At 35.7% G+C, this 15,436-nt stretch overlaps 1 protein-coding gene across 12 annotated transcripts in view; it reads right to left on the bottom strand.

The window, feature by feature from the left end:
- ITSN2 (intersectin 2) overlaps window positions 1-15,436 on the bottom strand; it is a 129,716-nt gene that overhangs the window by 56,731 nt on the left and 57,549 nt on the right. For 10 of the 12 annotated variants that reach the window (XM_057497403.1, XM_057497404.1, XM_057497405.1 and 7 more), the window contains 6 exons: window positions 14,620-14,882; window positions 13,608-13,757; window positions 11,579-11,719; window positions 10,534-10,621; window positions 6,529-6,668; window positions 5,444-5,524 (listed from right to left, as the gene is read on the bottom strand). In XM_057497403.1, coding sequence (XP_057353386.1) covers window positions 5,444-5,524; window positions 6,529-6,668; window positions 10,534-10,621; window positions 11,579-11,719; window positions 13,608-13,757; window positions 14,620-14,882 — 863 coding nt within the window. The remainder of the gene's footprint in view (window positions 1-5,443; window positions 5,525-6,528; window positions 6,669-10,533; window positions 10,622-11,578; window positions 11,720-13,607; window positions 13,758-14,619; window positions 14,883-15,436) is intronic. The other 2 variants (XM_057497408.1, XM_036881927.2) reach the window with 1 other exon arrangement.

The raw sequence follows: 15,436 nt of genomic DNA, 5'->3' as shown, positions 1-15,436 counted from the left end.
CTTTTACCCAATATGATCCTGAACTAAAAAAGAAACAATTATTAAATAGTTAAAAATTATATACAGAAAAGAGAATATCTACCTAAAACCATGACTAGAATAAGCTGAAATAATGAGAAGTATTCCAAACAGGAACTGGAATTAACACTTGCTTATTGGGCATGTAGCACTGTGTGTGCACAGTGCTATGAAGGTTCACAGGGGTCCAATCGAAGGCCTTTTGCCTCTCAAGTCTACAGTCTTTGCCTTCAAAGACTTCACAATCCCAAAGCAGAGAAAAGTGCCAAAATGTGGGATAAAGGTAAGTGCCTTAGCATTTTCTTTCCTTTTGTTCTACCAGCACCCTTCCTCCTTTTGAGAAACTGGATCTCCCAAAATCCCATGTACGGTTTTGATGAGTCTGTCAAATTTAGTGCTCTTCTCACTCCCATCCAGGTGTGCTCATTTAATCTCGGTCTAACGAATCACAGCACCTCGCCTCCCTGGCCAGATGGAGTGGTCTGAAGGACATGCACACGATCCCACAGCGCCAGAATCCTTTCCTGGGAACCAGATATACTGCAAAGGGGAGAAAGAAGTCTTTCCTTCTCTAAGCTCATTAAACTGGGATAAGATAGAGCTGCCCCACTACTAAGTGAGGCCATTAGGAGTAGGAATGAAGTCAGCACAGCAAAGGGAGAAGCAAAGATGAGAGGGAAAGAGAAAGGAGTGCTGGGGCAAAGGCGTCTCCACTTTCGTTCTGCGTCCAGGAGCTCTTCTGTTGCTTCAGTCAGTGGTCACAGTACTCTTCCAATAATGACTCTCTCAAGCTTAACTATTCTGAATTTAGTTTCTTTTACTTGGAATCTATAGAATCCTGAATAAGAGAGTAGAAAAAGGATGGAGTAAAGAAGAGAAAAAAAAGAAAAACCTGAAGAAATCAAAAGAGGTTTCATGGCAAAGGTGGGAGCTTGGATAGTATATTTAGGTAGAAAGTTTTGGTAAAAATATGTTTTGGGGCATCTACCCACACACAATAACAAAACTCCAAACCAAAGAACTCCAAAATCGATTTCTTTTCAAAAATAAAATATTTTACAGGGAACCCTTTTATTGAATGGTAGAGATGATCTGAGTGCCATGTGGTATCCCAGGGCTATGTCCACCATGTCTGAGATTAAGACTTGCAGCTTAAGCCATTACTAATACAAATACTGCATTCACAGCAAAGTTTCCACAGATCTCAGCTTCTATAGTCCTCTTGGTTGCACCTTTCTCTAAATTCTATTGAAAAACAGAATATACTGTTTACAATCTATGAAGAATCAGTGTGGTTTAAATGGTAAGGACTCTCGGAATACAGGTCTGAAATAAAACTGCCAAGGTCTATATCAGGCTCTGTCAGTGACTAGCTGAGTAACTTTAGGAAAGTTACTTTACAGTTCCTTATCTGTAAAACGGGGTTAATTATAGTACATGTCTCATGGCATTGTTGTAAGGATTGAGTGGGTTAAAACATGTAAAGTGCTTTCAAAAGTGCAGGACACATAGTAAGTTCTCACTAAATATTAGCTATTATAATTGGCTCAAGTCATAAATGAGGAGAATTATAAGTTTAAAAGCAAAGTAAAGAGGAGCCAAATTGATGTCTGATCTTAATGTGGCTACAAGGTTAGCCTTCCAATTTGCCTTTTAAAATGCAGCTCTGCGTCTTCACTGCCCCATTCCTCCCGTCTAAGTTAATAAGCTTCCCTTGGCTCCAGAAGGCATTCTAGGCCTTCCTCTACCTCAGTCAGCGTCTTCTGACCATATGATTGCCTTTTCTACTGGAGTGAGTTTCTTGACAACAGGACTGTCCTTCCTCAAGATATCCCCACCCAAGAGTCTAATACAGTGTAGATATTTAGTTAGTATTATTAGATGAATGAAAAAGTATAAACAACAGTCTGTGCATATTAATAGGATTTGAAGAGCACCACAAGCATTGCCAAAAATATTTCCTCTGCCTGACTACAGTGATTTTAGACATGCTTATCATTAGACTCACTTCTGCGGATAAAGAAACTGCCTCCAGGAGGTCCTGATTAATTATATCAGTTAACTGAGAAAAAGTAAACTAATCAGCACATATGAACAGAACGATTTTAGTCTTAAAAGAAAGACAAATCATTTTTTTCAGGTTAAGAAAATTCTCTTCTATTCCTAATTTACTAATAAGTTTTTCATTTATAACCATAAATAGATGTTAAATTTTATCAAATACCTTTTCTGTGCCTATTAAAATAAACATGCTATTTTTCTCCTTTAATCTGTTTATACAGCAAATTACAAAAAACATTTCTGTATGTCAAATCATCCTTGAATTGCTAAAATAAACCCAAATTGGTTATAATGGATTATCTGTTTTATAAATTTCTGCACTCACCTTTTAAATATTGTTCAAAACTTTGGCCTCTATGTTACACTGGCCTATAATTATCCTTTCTCTTACTGTTCTTACCAGGTTTTGAGATTACCCTTCATATAAATTGTGAGTATTCCCTCATTTTTTGTGTTTTGAAACAGCTGTATAAGACTGGAATTACTTGTTCGTTCAGTAAAACCTCAAACCTCTATGATCCTATGAATTTATTTCATCAGCCTTCCCTGTGCTTACACCTAAGCAGCTGAACTTTGGTGGTGAAAAATCAGCCAGGCATGATGTTCTCAATTTATATTGTGATCTCCATCTTCAAATAGGCATTAAACATTGCTCAGCACAGCTGTTCTTCACCAAGCTTGCACCCCTCACCTCCACTGAGATGTCTATTTCATCAGGCATATGACAAAACATCCTAATCTAATAATCTAATGTTTCATCTGTTCTCTTCATTACCAGCTAATCTTGCCTCATTAAACTATCAGATTAGAATTACTGGTTATTCCAGGTCCTCAACCACCCAGGAAGATTCCTTGTAATGTCCAACTTACTTCTGATTTTAAACGCTGGAGCCATCAACTTCTTACTCTCCACCAAAAACTGCACTCACACCTATCTTTTCCCCATATATTACAATGGAAGTATTCTTATTATCTCATTCTTAAATTTATGCTCTGAATTATTTATCCTGCTTCCCTAAGGACTCTGCTCTAGCAAGTATCACCACCTGTATACTCAGTTCAATCTGTCCCTCACTTTCCTCCTCCCTCTTTACTGTGTCCTTCAAATCTATCATACTAACCCTAAATGCTGCTTATTTTCTGAGAACATTCAAAACCATTCACTCATTCAACAAGTATTTATTTCCAGCCACTGTGTTCCATGTATTCTTCCAGGTGCTGGGAATTCAGCAATGAAGTATTTGACTGGAGCCAGGCAACCATCATTAAGACACTGACATGGAGTTACCTAACCAGCTCAGTTTTCCCCATTTTCATTCTGTTGTCCTAACAGAAACAATCTCTTCCCCATGTAGCCATATACCTCACAGAAAGTTGATATCCCACCAAAAGTGGTCTCAGTTTTTTTTTTTCTAGCTTTATTGAGGTATAGTTGACAAATAAAAATTTGGCTGTATTTGATGTTTCAATATACATATACACTGAAATGATCACCACAACCAAGCCATTAACATATCCATTTCTCCATATCCCATAGTTACCATCTTCTTTCCTTACTTCCTTCTCTCCTTGCTTTTTTGTGGTGAGAACATTTAAGATCTATCCTCTTAACAAATTTCAAGCATATAATACAGTATTAACTATAGTCACCATGCTGTACATTAGATCCCATAAGTTATCTATCTTGCATAACAGTCTTTGCCCTTCATGTCTTCCTTAAACCAAAAAAAGAAAGTTTTCTTTTGACTTCCTGTTTTCTTTCACTCTTCTCAAGTGTGGTTCACACTCACTTCCCCCTTCCTCATCTCCCACTCCCTCCTGATCTGCTGCAGTCCAGCTTCTGCAACCACTAAAGTGAAACAGCACTTTCAGAAAGGTCCTCACAGATCTCCTTGTTGACAATTCAATGGTATTTTTTCAGTACCCTGTTAACTGACTGCTCTGTTTCACTTTACAGGGATGACTACAGAAGGCCTTTTCTCCTGCTTTCTGTGACAATGCAGTCAGTCCTCTGACAATATAGTTCTCATCTCCTTTCAGTTTACTAAACTGTCTCTGATCAAAGTATCAACAAGCAGTGCAAGGCTGGAAGGCAGGAAGCAGAAGGAAGAAAGTAAAACAAGAGACAAGAATAATCTGCTGGCCTGTGGAGAATCAAATACTAACACAAAGAATCAGACTTACATACGTGAGTACAGTCCACAAATCTTCATCAAAACTCATCTTACAAAGATGAAAAATCTTAGGTTTAAATTTATGTGTAATCTGTAGCAAAGGTTCTAAAACCAGGTAACCTGGCCATTCATGCTATAACCATAAGGATAGGCTGATACCATCTTTCTGATTTGCCCTACCTTTGCTTAGGTAACTCATGAGCTCTCTTATCATGTTCCTGTCTTCACCGTGTATATAGATAAGCGATTGCCCCACTACCAACCATTTTAGTACCAAGTAGAATGAACAGTCAAAATCTACTAGGGTTAGCAAATGGTAATATAAAGAGACCTTTTTAAAAACTATATTAAAACAGGAATTGAGTTTTTTTTTCCCAGTAATTCCCATTTTATTTTATTTTTTTTTAGTAATGATCATTGTTTTTATTGGGGTTATTATTATTATTATTATTTATTTATTTTTTCTTTGAGAGGGCATCTCTCATATTTATTGATCAAATGGTTGTCAACAACAATAAAATTCTGTATAGGGGACTCAATGCACAATCATTAATCCACCCCAAGCCTAAGGAATTGAGTATTTTTAAAACTCTATGTATTACATAACAAAGTGAACTATTTAACTACATATGATTTAAACATTTTTATTTGAAGTGTAAGCATGTCTCAACATGAGGTTTGATGACCTGGCATAACTAAAGCTGCCCTTGCATCATTAGTTCTTTAAGATTTTCCTTACAGCAGTATTAGGAAGCAGCCCGGTATATGTGTGACATAAACTTTCCCTAGATTTCAGAAAGTGTCAGTTTTATTTTAAACAATGATTTTCAGTAATATGGGTAAATGATTTAATCTTACATTCCCTTAGCTTCCCTCTGAATTGAATCACTAATCATTCCTTCAGTAACCCAACTCACAGGGATGCTATAAGGAAACAGTTAATGTTTCTAAGTATCTTGGGTTCCTCTTGAGAAAGGTTACCTCAGGCAACCTCACTGATTTCTGGCATTAGACTCAAACAGGCAGTTAGACAGCAGAAGATATTCAAGCAAGCAGAAAGAAAAAAGGTCTATATTGTATATGTTATTTCAAACAAAGATACTCAGACAAATGCAAAGAATAGTCTAGTTTTAAAAAAAAGAAAATGGTAAAGTAACTCAAAGAAAAGAAGCTACATATTAGAAAATAACCTTAAGTAAGAGGAAGAGGTTGTTGAGACAGCTTAGCAGAGACAAAAGGCACTGAAGAACAGAGTCATCCATATTCCCACACTGTAAGATAAGGCAGATAAAAAGCCAATTAAACTATGCACAAATTAAAAAAAAAATAACGTATGGAAGAAAACTTGGCTGACTTGTCTGTCCCTCAATGACAAATTATTTGGTTTTCTTTCAACTTTTTTTCTACAGAATATATGCTTATATAAAATGTATTATTAAACTCAAATTTCCCCTCCTTAACTGAAGCCACCATGGTCTCTTTTCTTTATTATACTGTTCACTCTATAGTTAATGAATTTCATTCTAAATAAAATCAGCAAGCCACATGAAGACAGCTGCCTGAAAAGCTATGTAATACTTTATGCTCTGAAAACTTTATGTTCAGTTAGCAAAAAGTATCTAAGACTATTGTCCAATTTGAATGGTATGTCATTAGTCTCGTTTTTAGCTTTTAATATCTTCTGTCATAGGTACAGCTTCAATATACAACTAATTGTGAACAGAATAAGCATAAAGTATGTATTTTGACATCTGCTCTGCCACTTAGCAAATAATCAATCATGAACTTACTTTTCATGCAAAGTGTAGAGTGCCAGATTATGCTTTGGATTTCACTGATTATTGCATTATTTCATAAAGGTTAATAAAATTAAGTAACAAACAAAAAAGAATTGAGTGTGTTAAAAGAGACTCTACCACAGAACTATTTAAAATTTTCCATATTTACCATTTTCGAATTTTGTTCATGTACATGCTGGCTGAGATCAGTTTTCTAACATTGACAAAGGCAATTATTCTTAAAATGCATATATGCCAATAAGAAAAATCATCAAAAACTATAAACTATGGTAAATGATACATTTAGTTACATGGACACAGTTTATAATACCTACAGAGAACATTAAAAACAATTTTGCAAGTCTGATACAGTTCAAATTATAAATTATGAAAATGTACTACATATAACAAATAGCTTTAATTATTCATTCTATTAAATCAAAATAAGAATGTAAGAAGGCAGCTAATTAAAAATGATTATGATAGAAGATAAATACCTTCAGTTGATTGTTAAATGAATCCATTTCAGACAGCTTAGATGCAGTTTCTTTTTCCAGGGCATCTAGTTGTTCTTTAAGTCTTTGGCATAATTCTTCCTTTTCTAATGATTTTTTATGAAGTAAACTGATACCTAAATCTGAAATACAAACATCAGTTTACATTTGGTAGGAATTTTTACGTCATTACTAGTAATTGACATTTACTGTCACAATATATATAAGTCAAACCACTATGCTGTATACCTTAAACTTATACAGTACTGCATGTCAATTATATCTCAATAAAATGGGAAAAAAAGACATATAGATCTATCTCACTCCTTAAAAGTACTCTTTGGTAGTCTACACTATGGCTATTCTATAATTTATATAACTATTTCCTTTCTGATTGGCATTCTTGTACATACATAATGCACATGTGGAAGTGTTTATATGGCTAGGAGGTGGAAGAGTTGCCATGTAAAAGGATTTGAATACTTGAGATTTTGACAGAAACTACAAAACTGCCCTTCCAAAAAGCTGCACCAATGTACAATGACAGCAAAGTACCTGTTCTTGCAAACCCTCATCAACTTAATTTAAGAGTAGTTCTACCAGGTCCCCCATACACTGGATATTATCTTTTTTCACTTTTGCTAATTGGCAAGAAAACAAACCTTATTGTTATTTTAATTTTATTTTGATAACTACTGACACAGAATAAACATTTATTTACGTATACTGGCTATCATCTTGAGTTGCCTTATCTTATCCTTTGCCCCCCTTTTTTTCTATTCATTTGTTTTAATATCCAATTTATAGAAGTTCTAAATTCTTGCTGTATTATATGTTCAAATTTTTACTGTCTATGATGTCTTTCATCATGAAAGTTTTCCATTTTTATGTCATCAAATCTGTAAATATTCTTCATAGCTCTATGTATTGTTTGAAAAGACTTTCCTGATATCAAGATTATAAAAATGTTCTCCTCTTTACAGTATTTTTTCTAGAGTTATTTTTCTTGTTCAGCTTCTTATTTTACCTAGAATTTATTCCTGTATATAGAGTAAGGTAAAGTGCTTGACTGCTCCTCTTTCAGATAATCAACTGGCCCCCAAATCACTTAGGGAAGTGGTAGTGATTGAAAACCATTCTTTCCCCTATGATGTTCAATGCCAACTTAATTTTATCCTAAACTGCCATATATACAGAGGCCTGTTTCTAGACTGTCTATTCAGTTCCATTGTTCTATGTTTCTACTTCTGATCAATAAAACCTAAATTATTTTAGGTACTACAGCTTTTCATAATTTATGCTTTGATATCTGACAGAGCTAGTATCTTCTCCTACTCTCCGTGTTTTTCTTTTTCAAGTCTTGTCTGATCTTGCACATTTTCTCTTAGGAGCACTGGGAATCATCTTGCCAAGCTGCATTTAAAAAAACCTGAATTAGTAGAGAACTGACATATTTACAACAGTGAGCTACTTCATTTGAGAACATAACGTGTATCTACTTACCCAGGAATCTTTTATGTCTATCAGTAAAGTTTTTAGCTATACATTTCTTCTTTATTCACAACAATTAGAATGTGAATGGGACCTTTCTTCATACTTATTAATTAAATGCCTTTGATATATAGTAAAGTTACTGATTTTAAGTGCTGGCTTTTTTTATCCAGATACCTTGCTAAACTCTCTTATAATTCTAACAGTTTTCCAGTATTCCAACAAATATTTAATCATTAAATTACACATCTAGTATGTGCAAGGCACTGTAGTATGTTCAATGGCAGGTAAAGAAGAAGGATAAAGCATGGGTCCTATCCTCAATAGTCAGAGTCTAGTTAAGCTGGGAGACAAGCAATGTGAAAAATAAGTTAATATATATTCTTAATACTTTTCAAAATGAGTATCACTAATAATGGCTGTTTTAATACTGAATTTGATAATATCACATCTATGAACACTGTGTTAGGTAACTGAAAGTGACATGGTAGCACAATAAGCTTTAGAGTCAGACGGACAATTTGAGAACTATTACTGCACCAACTTAGTTTCCCTGAGCTGTACAATGGGAATAACATAACTGCTTCACAGGACTGTTTCAAGATTAAAGGAAATAACTGCATGAAAACTGCCTAGTATGGTGCTTGACACATGGCTGGTAATCTTAAATGGTAACATGGAGAGGAATCTAAAGGATGCAGGTTACTTTGCAAATCCCAAACAAAAGCTTCCTGTTTTGAAGTGGACTTCACTGAAAATAAATAAACTAACAGCTGAATTGGATCACATTCCACAGAGAAAGAGGAGCTCTACCAGGTCCCCAGAAAAGATATATTCTACATTACATTCACAATCCAAATACCAACAACAGCAATAAGGATGACAATATACTTCCTACCACGGCATGGATCTGGAAGGCTGGCTCATCCTGCCTCTGGAATGCCTATGGAGGGGTGAGGTGGGGGCTGATACACTTTGAACAGGCAAGAAAACAATCATGTGCAAGGGAGTCTGTCTGAGAAGAAACATGGACAGACGCTATCAGTGGAAGGTAGGAGACACAGCAGGAATGGTTCACTTTTGTGAACTATTTATAAAAGTGAACTGCTCCTGGTGTTTCTTCCATGTAAAATGGCCCTTTATTAGGACAACATTCCCAGCTTCTTTGTACCCCTTCACTAACTGGTGAGCTCAAGATAAAGACCTGAGCATACACAGCCTAGACTATGAGATTGAACTGCCCACAGAAAACCTGCATTCTACTTTGTTTACACACCCAATGTTTTACAGGTGTATCTGTACCATTTATAGATCAGCTATGCTGTCCAAGATCAGCTTTATCAAAAATGAGTTGACTGGTGGTTACCATGGGGGAGAGTTTGGGGTAGGTATGGCAGAGTAGAAAACGGAGATAAAGAGGCACAAAGATCTCGACCATAATATAAGTTGGTTACAGGGATGGAGGTGCAGCATGGAGAATATAGTGAATGGTTCTGTAACATCTTTCTATGTTGACAGATAGTAACTACACTAGTTGGGGTGAGGATTTAATAACGTCGGTAAATACTGAACCACTGTGGTGTACTGTATGTCAACTACACTTCAATAAAATTTATTAAAAATGAGTTGATATTTTGGTCTTTCATATGTCTTGCTCCTTTGTTTTATTTATTAATTTGTTCAGAACCTGGACAAAAGATGGGAATGGTATTTACTGGACTTCCTAAACAGCCAAAAGTGTAATAAAGAGCCCTGGGATGAAAAGACTGACAGAGACTCAATGAGAGACAATTAGAATACTTAAGTTAGGTCTAACACAACATTTGCAGATTATTTTATTTAAATAAACCTTTCTTTTGCTATGTTATTATTGGCATGCTGTTCAAAATAGAGTTGTTTCTTTTTCCCTTCCAGTATTCTGGCTGGGACTTGAATCAAGAAAAATGTTACATTCCCCCAAATTATCTTGGAATATTGTTCCACACGTGTCAGAGGGCCAAGTTGGTGAAATTCTCTATATGAATCACAGAGTTAGATGCTATAAAAGGTCTACAAAGGGTATATACCATTCTACTTAAGCAGATCACTGCTGTCCACTATCACCTAGAATCTTATAGGTTTGGCCCCATAGTAAAGTATCCTCCTGAACAGTACTTTACAATTACTGCATGATTTTGCCAAAATACACATGTAGTCTTGTGTTAGGGCCAAATCTACATCTTGCTTAATTGTGGTCTTACATTTTATTTGCTTGATACTTGAAATATATAAATAGGATGCTATCAAGAGAGTAAGACATACCACAATTATTACTTATTTTATTTGTATTTACTTTTTATTGTTAAAAATGCACTAACACCTGTGATAATATTTTTTTACCTCATTTTGAAATTTTTAAGTATGGACAAAAAATATTATTTATAACAGAATAAATGTTATTTAAAAATGTAACAGAACATGACTGGTATAGTCATTCAGAAAAGAACCAAAGACGCAAAACAAACTTTAGACACTTACCAGATGTGTTACTGAGTTGCATGTTTTTAATTCTTTCATTTAATAATTGCTTCTCTGGTACCAAATAGATGAGCTTATTTTGATATTCCTTATTAAAAAAAGAAGCAGTCCTGGATTAAAACTCTGCAATGTTGTCTATGAATTTTTTGAAATAAGATATAATCACTCTTAAAACTTAGTATAGGAATGATACATGGTTGAAAACTGTTTACATGTAAAATGCTTATTATAATTTATGAATAAACTAGAATGGAATTAGACATGATTTCAAATACAAATATTTAAACTTACATCCATTTATGGATGGCTGCCTGAAAATAAAAGGTGGTAAAGAAAGTCTTTGTTAATGAGATGTGTCTAGAATTATAATTTTCAGCTTACAGATGGATGACAGTGGGCACAGGCTAAGAGGTGCCTTTGGTATCTATGCTAAACTGTGCATAAGCATGTTTTTACACTCCAGAATGAGTATCAAATAGGGACTAAAAACTCAGGGATAACTAGGGAAGTACTTTAAAGCAGGCAGAAAATTTATTTAGTCTTTGTCTGTATCTGCTGTGACACAGTAAGACTTTCTTAAATTATTGCTTGTCTATACAGTACAGAAAAAGAAAGTAAGTAAGAAGACTCCGGAGATAGAGAATGTTTCCAGAGTCACTATTCTGCAAACTATAAAAACTGAACTAGACCCTATCAAGTAAAGAATAGATCACCAGGTCCCTGAAGGACATATTCAACATTCTCACCAAACTCTATAAAGAATAACGGGAAGTCAGAATTTCCTAGAAGTAGTAGAAATAACCTTAGTTTAATGTATAGGCATATGTATACCTATTTAACTAGAATTTAACTAGATGCCTAGTAGTTTTAGGGGTTCTGTGAGCTTCCTGATATTATATACAAGATTGTGTATATTTACATCCTTCTAGGAAGTTGTATCAGAAATTCAAAGGGATTCATTATCTGAAAAGCTAAAACCTCTCTACTAGGAAGCATTATTAATAACTGCTCATGTTTACAGACAATTCAGCAGTAAAGGATTTACCTGAAGTTCTTGTTGAAGTTGCTTGATTTCCATAATTTCCAGGTCACACTGCTTATCTAAAACTTCCAGCTCAGTCTTTTGAGTTTGCTTTCTGAGTCGGACATCCTGAAGTCTGCCTGAGATCTGCTGATGCTTGCCATTCTATGGGCAGGACATGTAAATATATAGTAACAAAAAATGCTGATAAGAAACGTTCTTCTAAGTAGAATAATAATAATATTATTATTTATTAAAATTTTATATGTCATTTATCATTTATATTCAGTTTGAGATAAATGTCTAAAGCCAAGAGGAATATATTTTAGAGTTTTACCTGTTAACTCAAGACAGAATAGCAGGAAACGTACCATTCTCAGAGTATAAGAGCCCGTATGTTAAGATGAGAAAGCTCAAATATAAAACACGAGGTTTTTTCTGAATTCAGCATTTAGGCATTGACTTTGACTTACAGTATTAAAAAAGAGACAATCTCAAAGAATAATGAGCAGGAATAAATGTTTGCATGACATTTAGCATTACCTTCTCTGAGCTTTTATCTCTATGCTTATGCTGCTATCTAATTTCCTCTAATTAAGCAGTGACCAGGAGGGCCTCTTCGGCCATAATTCTCTCCTCCTATACCAATATTCCTCTCTGCTTCTGAGAAGTAGGAAAAAAATCCAGAGAGCAGAGATTCCCAATGGAAGCTAAGAAGGATGAGGTGTTATGGCTGAACTGTGTCCCCCACAAAATTCATATGTTTAAGTCCTAACCTCCAGTATTTCAGAATGTGACTGTAATTGGAGATAGGGCCTTTAAAAAGGCAGTTAATGTTAAATGAGGTCATATCAGTGGGCCTTACTCCAATCTGACTGGTATCCTTATAAGGAAAGAAAATTACGACACAAAACAGAACCAGAGATGCACAGGCGACAGAAGACCATGTGAGGACAGAGTGAGAGGGCAGCCATCTGAAAGCCAGAGAGCAGCCTCAGAAGAAACCAAACTTGGTGACATCTTGATCGTGGACTATCAGCTGCCTGAACTACAAGAAAACTAATTTTTATTGTTTAAGCCACCTGGTCTGTGGCATTTTGTTATGGCAGTCTTAGTAAACTAATATGGTGGCATGAGAAAAAATGAGGCCCCTTGCTAAAAATTTCATACTGGAGAAATATATCCTAGTGGGAATATGCTGTGTTCATCCTGGAGTTCAGGATCTTCAGCATAAGTAGACTCTGCACATTAATCAATGCTACTGCCTGGTTTGCTACCCATGTTCTTGGGGGAAAATCATCTTAAAGTCTCCTCCTATTATATTTTTAAGGGAAAAAAATTAAGATAATGGTTAAGACAGATATCCAAGTAGCTACACAAAGAAGTTCAAGTTTTCTAGGCTGCTTTATAGTACTCTGGCATGATTAGTAACTGTGTATGCTTTCCTCTCCATTTGAAGGCATTGACTAGTACCTTTCTGACCAAAGATATTGTGCTTTAAAAAAAAATGTAATTCACATTATCAACCAAATAAAATGTTAGGTTGTAATTAAACAAAATCTAAACAAAATGGCTACACATGCATTTCTGCAAAGCCCTACTGTATCATCAGGTCAAGCTTACGGGTTCTAGGGTCACAGCAGAATAGTATGCCTAACCCAGACCCTTCATATCTTCTCACCTTGCATTTCAAAGTCTTTTAAACAACTTGACCCTCTGACACCTGATGTGTAAAAACTGGTAAGCATAGTAACCAATATTAGCTAAGAACTATGGCTCTGCAGAACTGGGAGGAATTTTAAGAGTTTAGGTCAGCAGTTTTCAATCATTTTTTCTCTTTAGCAGAACTCTTTTTTCCAAACAAATCTTAGATAAAACTCCAATAAAAACAAAGCATATCGATGTGGCACTTCTCTGTTGTGAAGTGTGGGGAGAACTGTCCTGCCACGAGGCTTTTCCTCTCCCACCTTGAGGTAGATTTAAAAATCATTATATTTTCCAACAGGTAAATCTAGTATCACTAAGGTAAATTTCACTTAAAGTTTAGCCATACCAGGGCTTCCAACTCAAGATGAAGACTCTTCTTTTTAGAGTTTAACCTGACAATTTCTTCCTGTTCTCTATTCCTCTGGTTGAGAAGCTCCTGTCGACGAATCCTTTCCCATTCTAAACGACGTTGTCTTTCAAGTTCCTGTTTTGCTGCCTGAAAAAGAATAATTAAATTTAATTTTTAAATTAATAATTTTGCATAATTCAAAAAATGATGGGATGACAAAGACAAAGGTGAGGTGGCACTCAGCACTTTGTGGGCGTTGAGTGCCTGGGGTAAATGGGCAATTTAGTATGAGCCTAAACTAAAGACTTCCACAGAATTGACTTCGTCCATTGGATTTTTTGATTGCTTCACAGGACCATCTTCAGTTGCAGTTACTCTTCTCTTAATAAACAAAAGGATGACTGTCATAAATATAAATGTTAATAGGAATAACTGCACCTTTATTCCGGTATCAGGGAAGAAAAAACCTTCTACTTCCATTATTTTGGTATCACTACAATTTACTGTGCTCCAACCCCAGTTCCTGAAAACAGAGCCAGTCCTCCAAGGGATCCCACAAAACTCCATTTATCCCCAAGAGCCTGTGCAAGTGCACCCTCTCGATTTCTCTCTAGACCTTCGACTCCCCGCTCTCATCTGTCTGCCTCTCCAATTCCTTGGTCTCTTGCTCTACATCTTGCACTTTAATGACATACTTGGACTGACTCCTTCCTCTCGCTCACTAACCTCAGCTCCTCACTCAACTCTGCTTTGCAATCACTCCTCCTTTGACAGAAACGCCACCCTCAGACTGCCTTCTCCACCAGTTATAGGCCCTGAAAACTCCTCACCAGCAAAGACCCTCTTTCTCTCCACAAGGGAAGGAAGCCTCAGATTTGCATAGGGTAAGTAAGAATGGCTAATGCAGAGAAAAAGGCACAATGAAAATATTCATTTTTTTATCAAATGAAATGAAGCCACATATTGAATATCATCATTTTCCTAGGAAATAAAGTAATTTAAAAATAACCTCTCGTCTCTCAATCTCTTTTCTCCTTTCTTCCTCCTTCTGTCTCTCGAGCTCCCTCTGCTTTTCCAAGCGCTTCTCTAGTTCAAGTTGTTTCTTCCACTCTTGTTCCTGGAACTCTCTCTGTTTGCGTTCCCACTCTTCCTTTTCTTTCTGGGCTTTGCGTTCCGCCTCCCTCTGCTGCTGCTCCATCAGGGCTTGGCGCCGCTTCTCCAGCTCCATGTTCCCTCGCTCATAGTTGGCTTTCCTCTTGTCCTCAAAAGTAACTATACAAGGTATATTGTAAGCATTCTCGTGCAGTAAGAGCCTGCAGAACCTGCAATCAAGGTTCAACATGCTCATGCCTTGTGCTGTCACTCTTTGGATGTTTCTCCTAACTCAGATGTAAAGAGTAAAATAGGTACTTTTTTCTAAGAATACTTTTAGAAAACAAATTTCTTAGTTTAAATCTATCCAAGAGGCAATTTTATTATTCCTGCCAATAAAAATACTTTTTAACTTTTTTCTCAGCATTTTCTTCAAGGACAGCCAAAGCAGTGTGACTATGTATTTAACTTTCTAATATTTAAAAACATCTACATATGTACTTCCCTCAACCACTATTTAAACATCTTATTTATCTGAAGTATAGCTGATATACCATATTCTATTGGTTTCATGTACACAACAACGATTTGAGTTATCTACATTATTAAATTCTTACAACTAGTGTGCTTACTGTCAACACAGAAAGATGTTACAGAATTACAGACTGTATTCTCTGTGCTGTACTTTCATCCACGTGACTAATTTATATGAGGACTGAGATTTTGTGTCTCTT

This window comes from Manis pentadactyla, chromosome 2, assembly GCF_030020395.1.
Source record: "Manis pentadactyla isolate mManPen7 chromosome 2, mManPen7.hap1, whole genome shotgun sequence".
In the NCBI taxonomy this organism is placed as follows: Eukaryota; Metazoa; Chordata; class Mammalia; order Pholidota; family Manidae; genus Manis; species Manis pentadactyla.
This window is presented reverse-complemented; position numbering and strand designations above follow the sequence as displayed.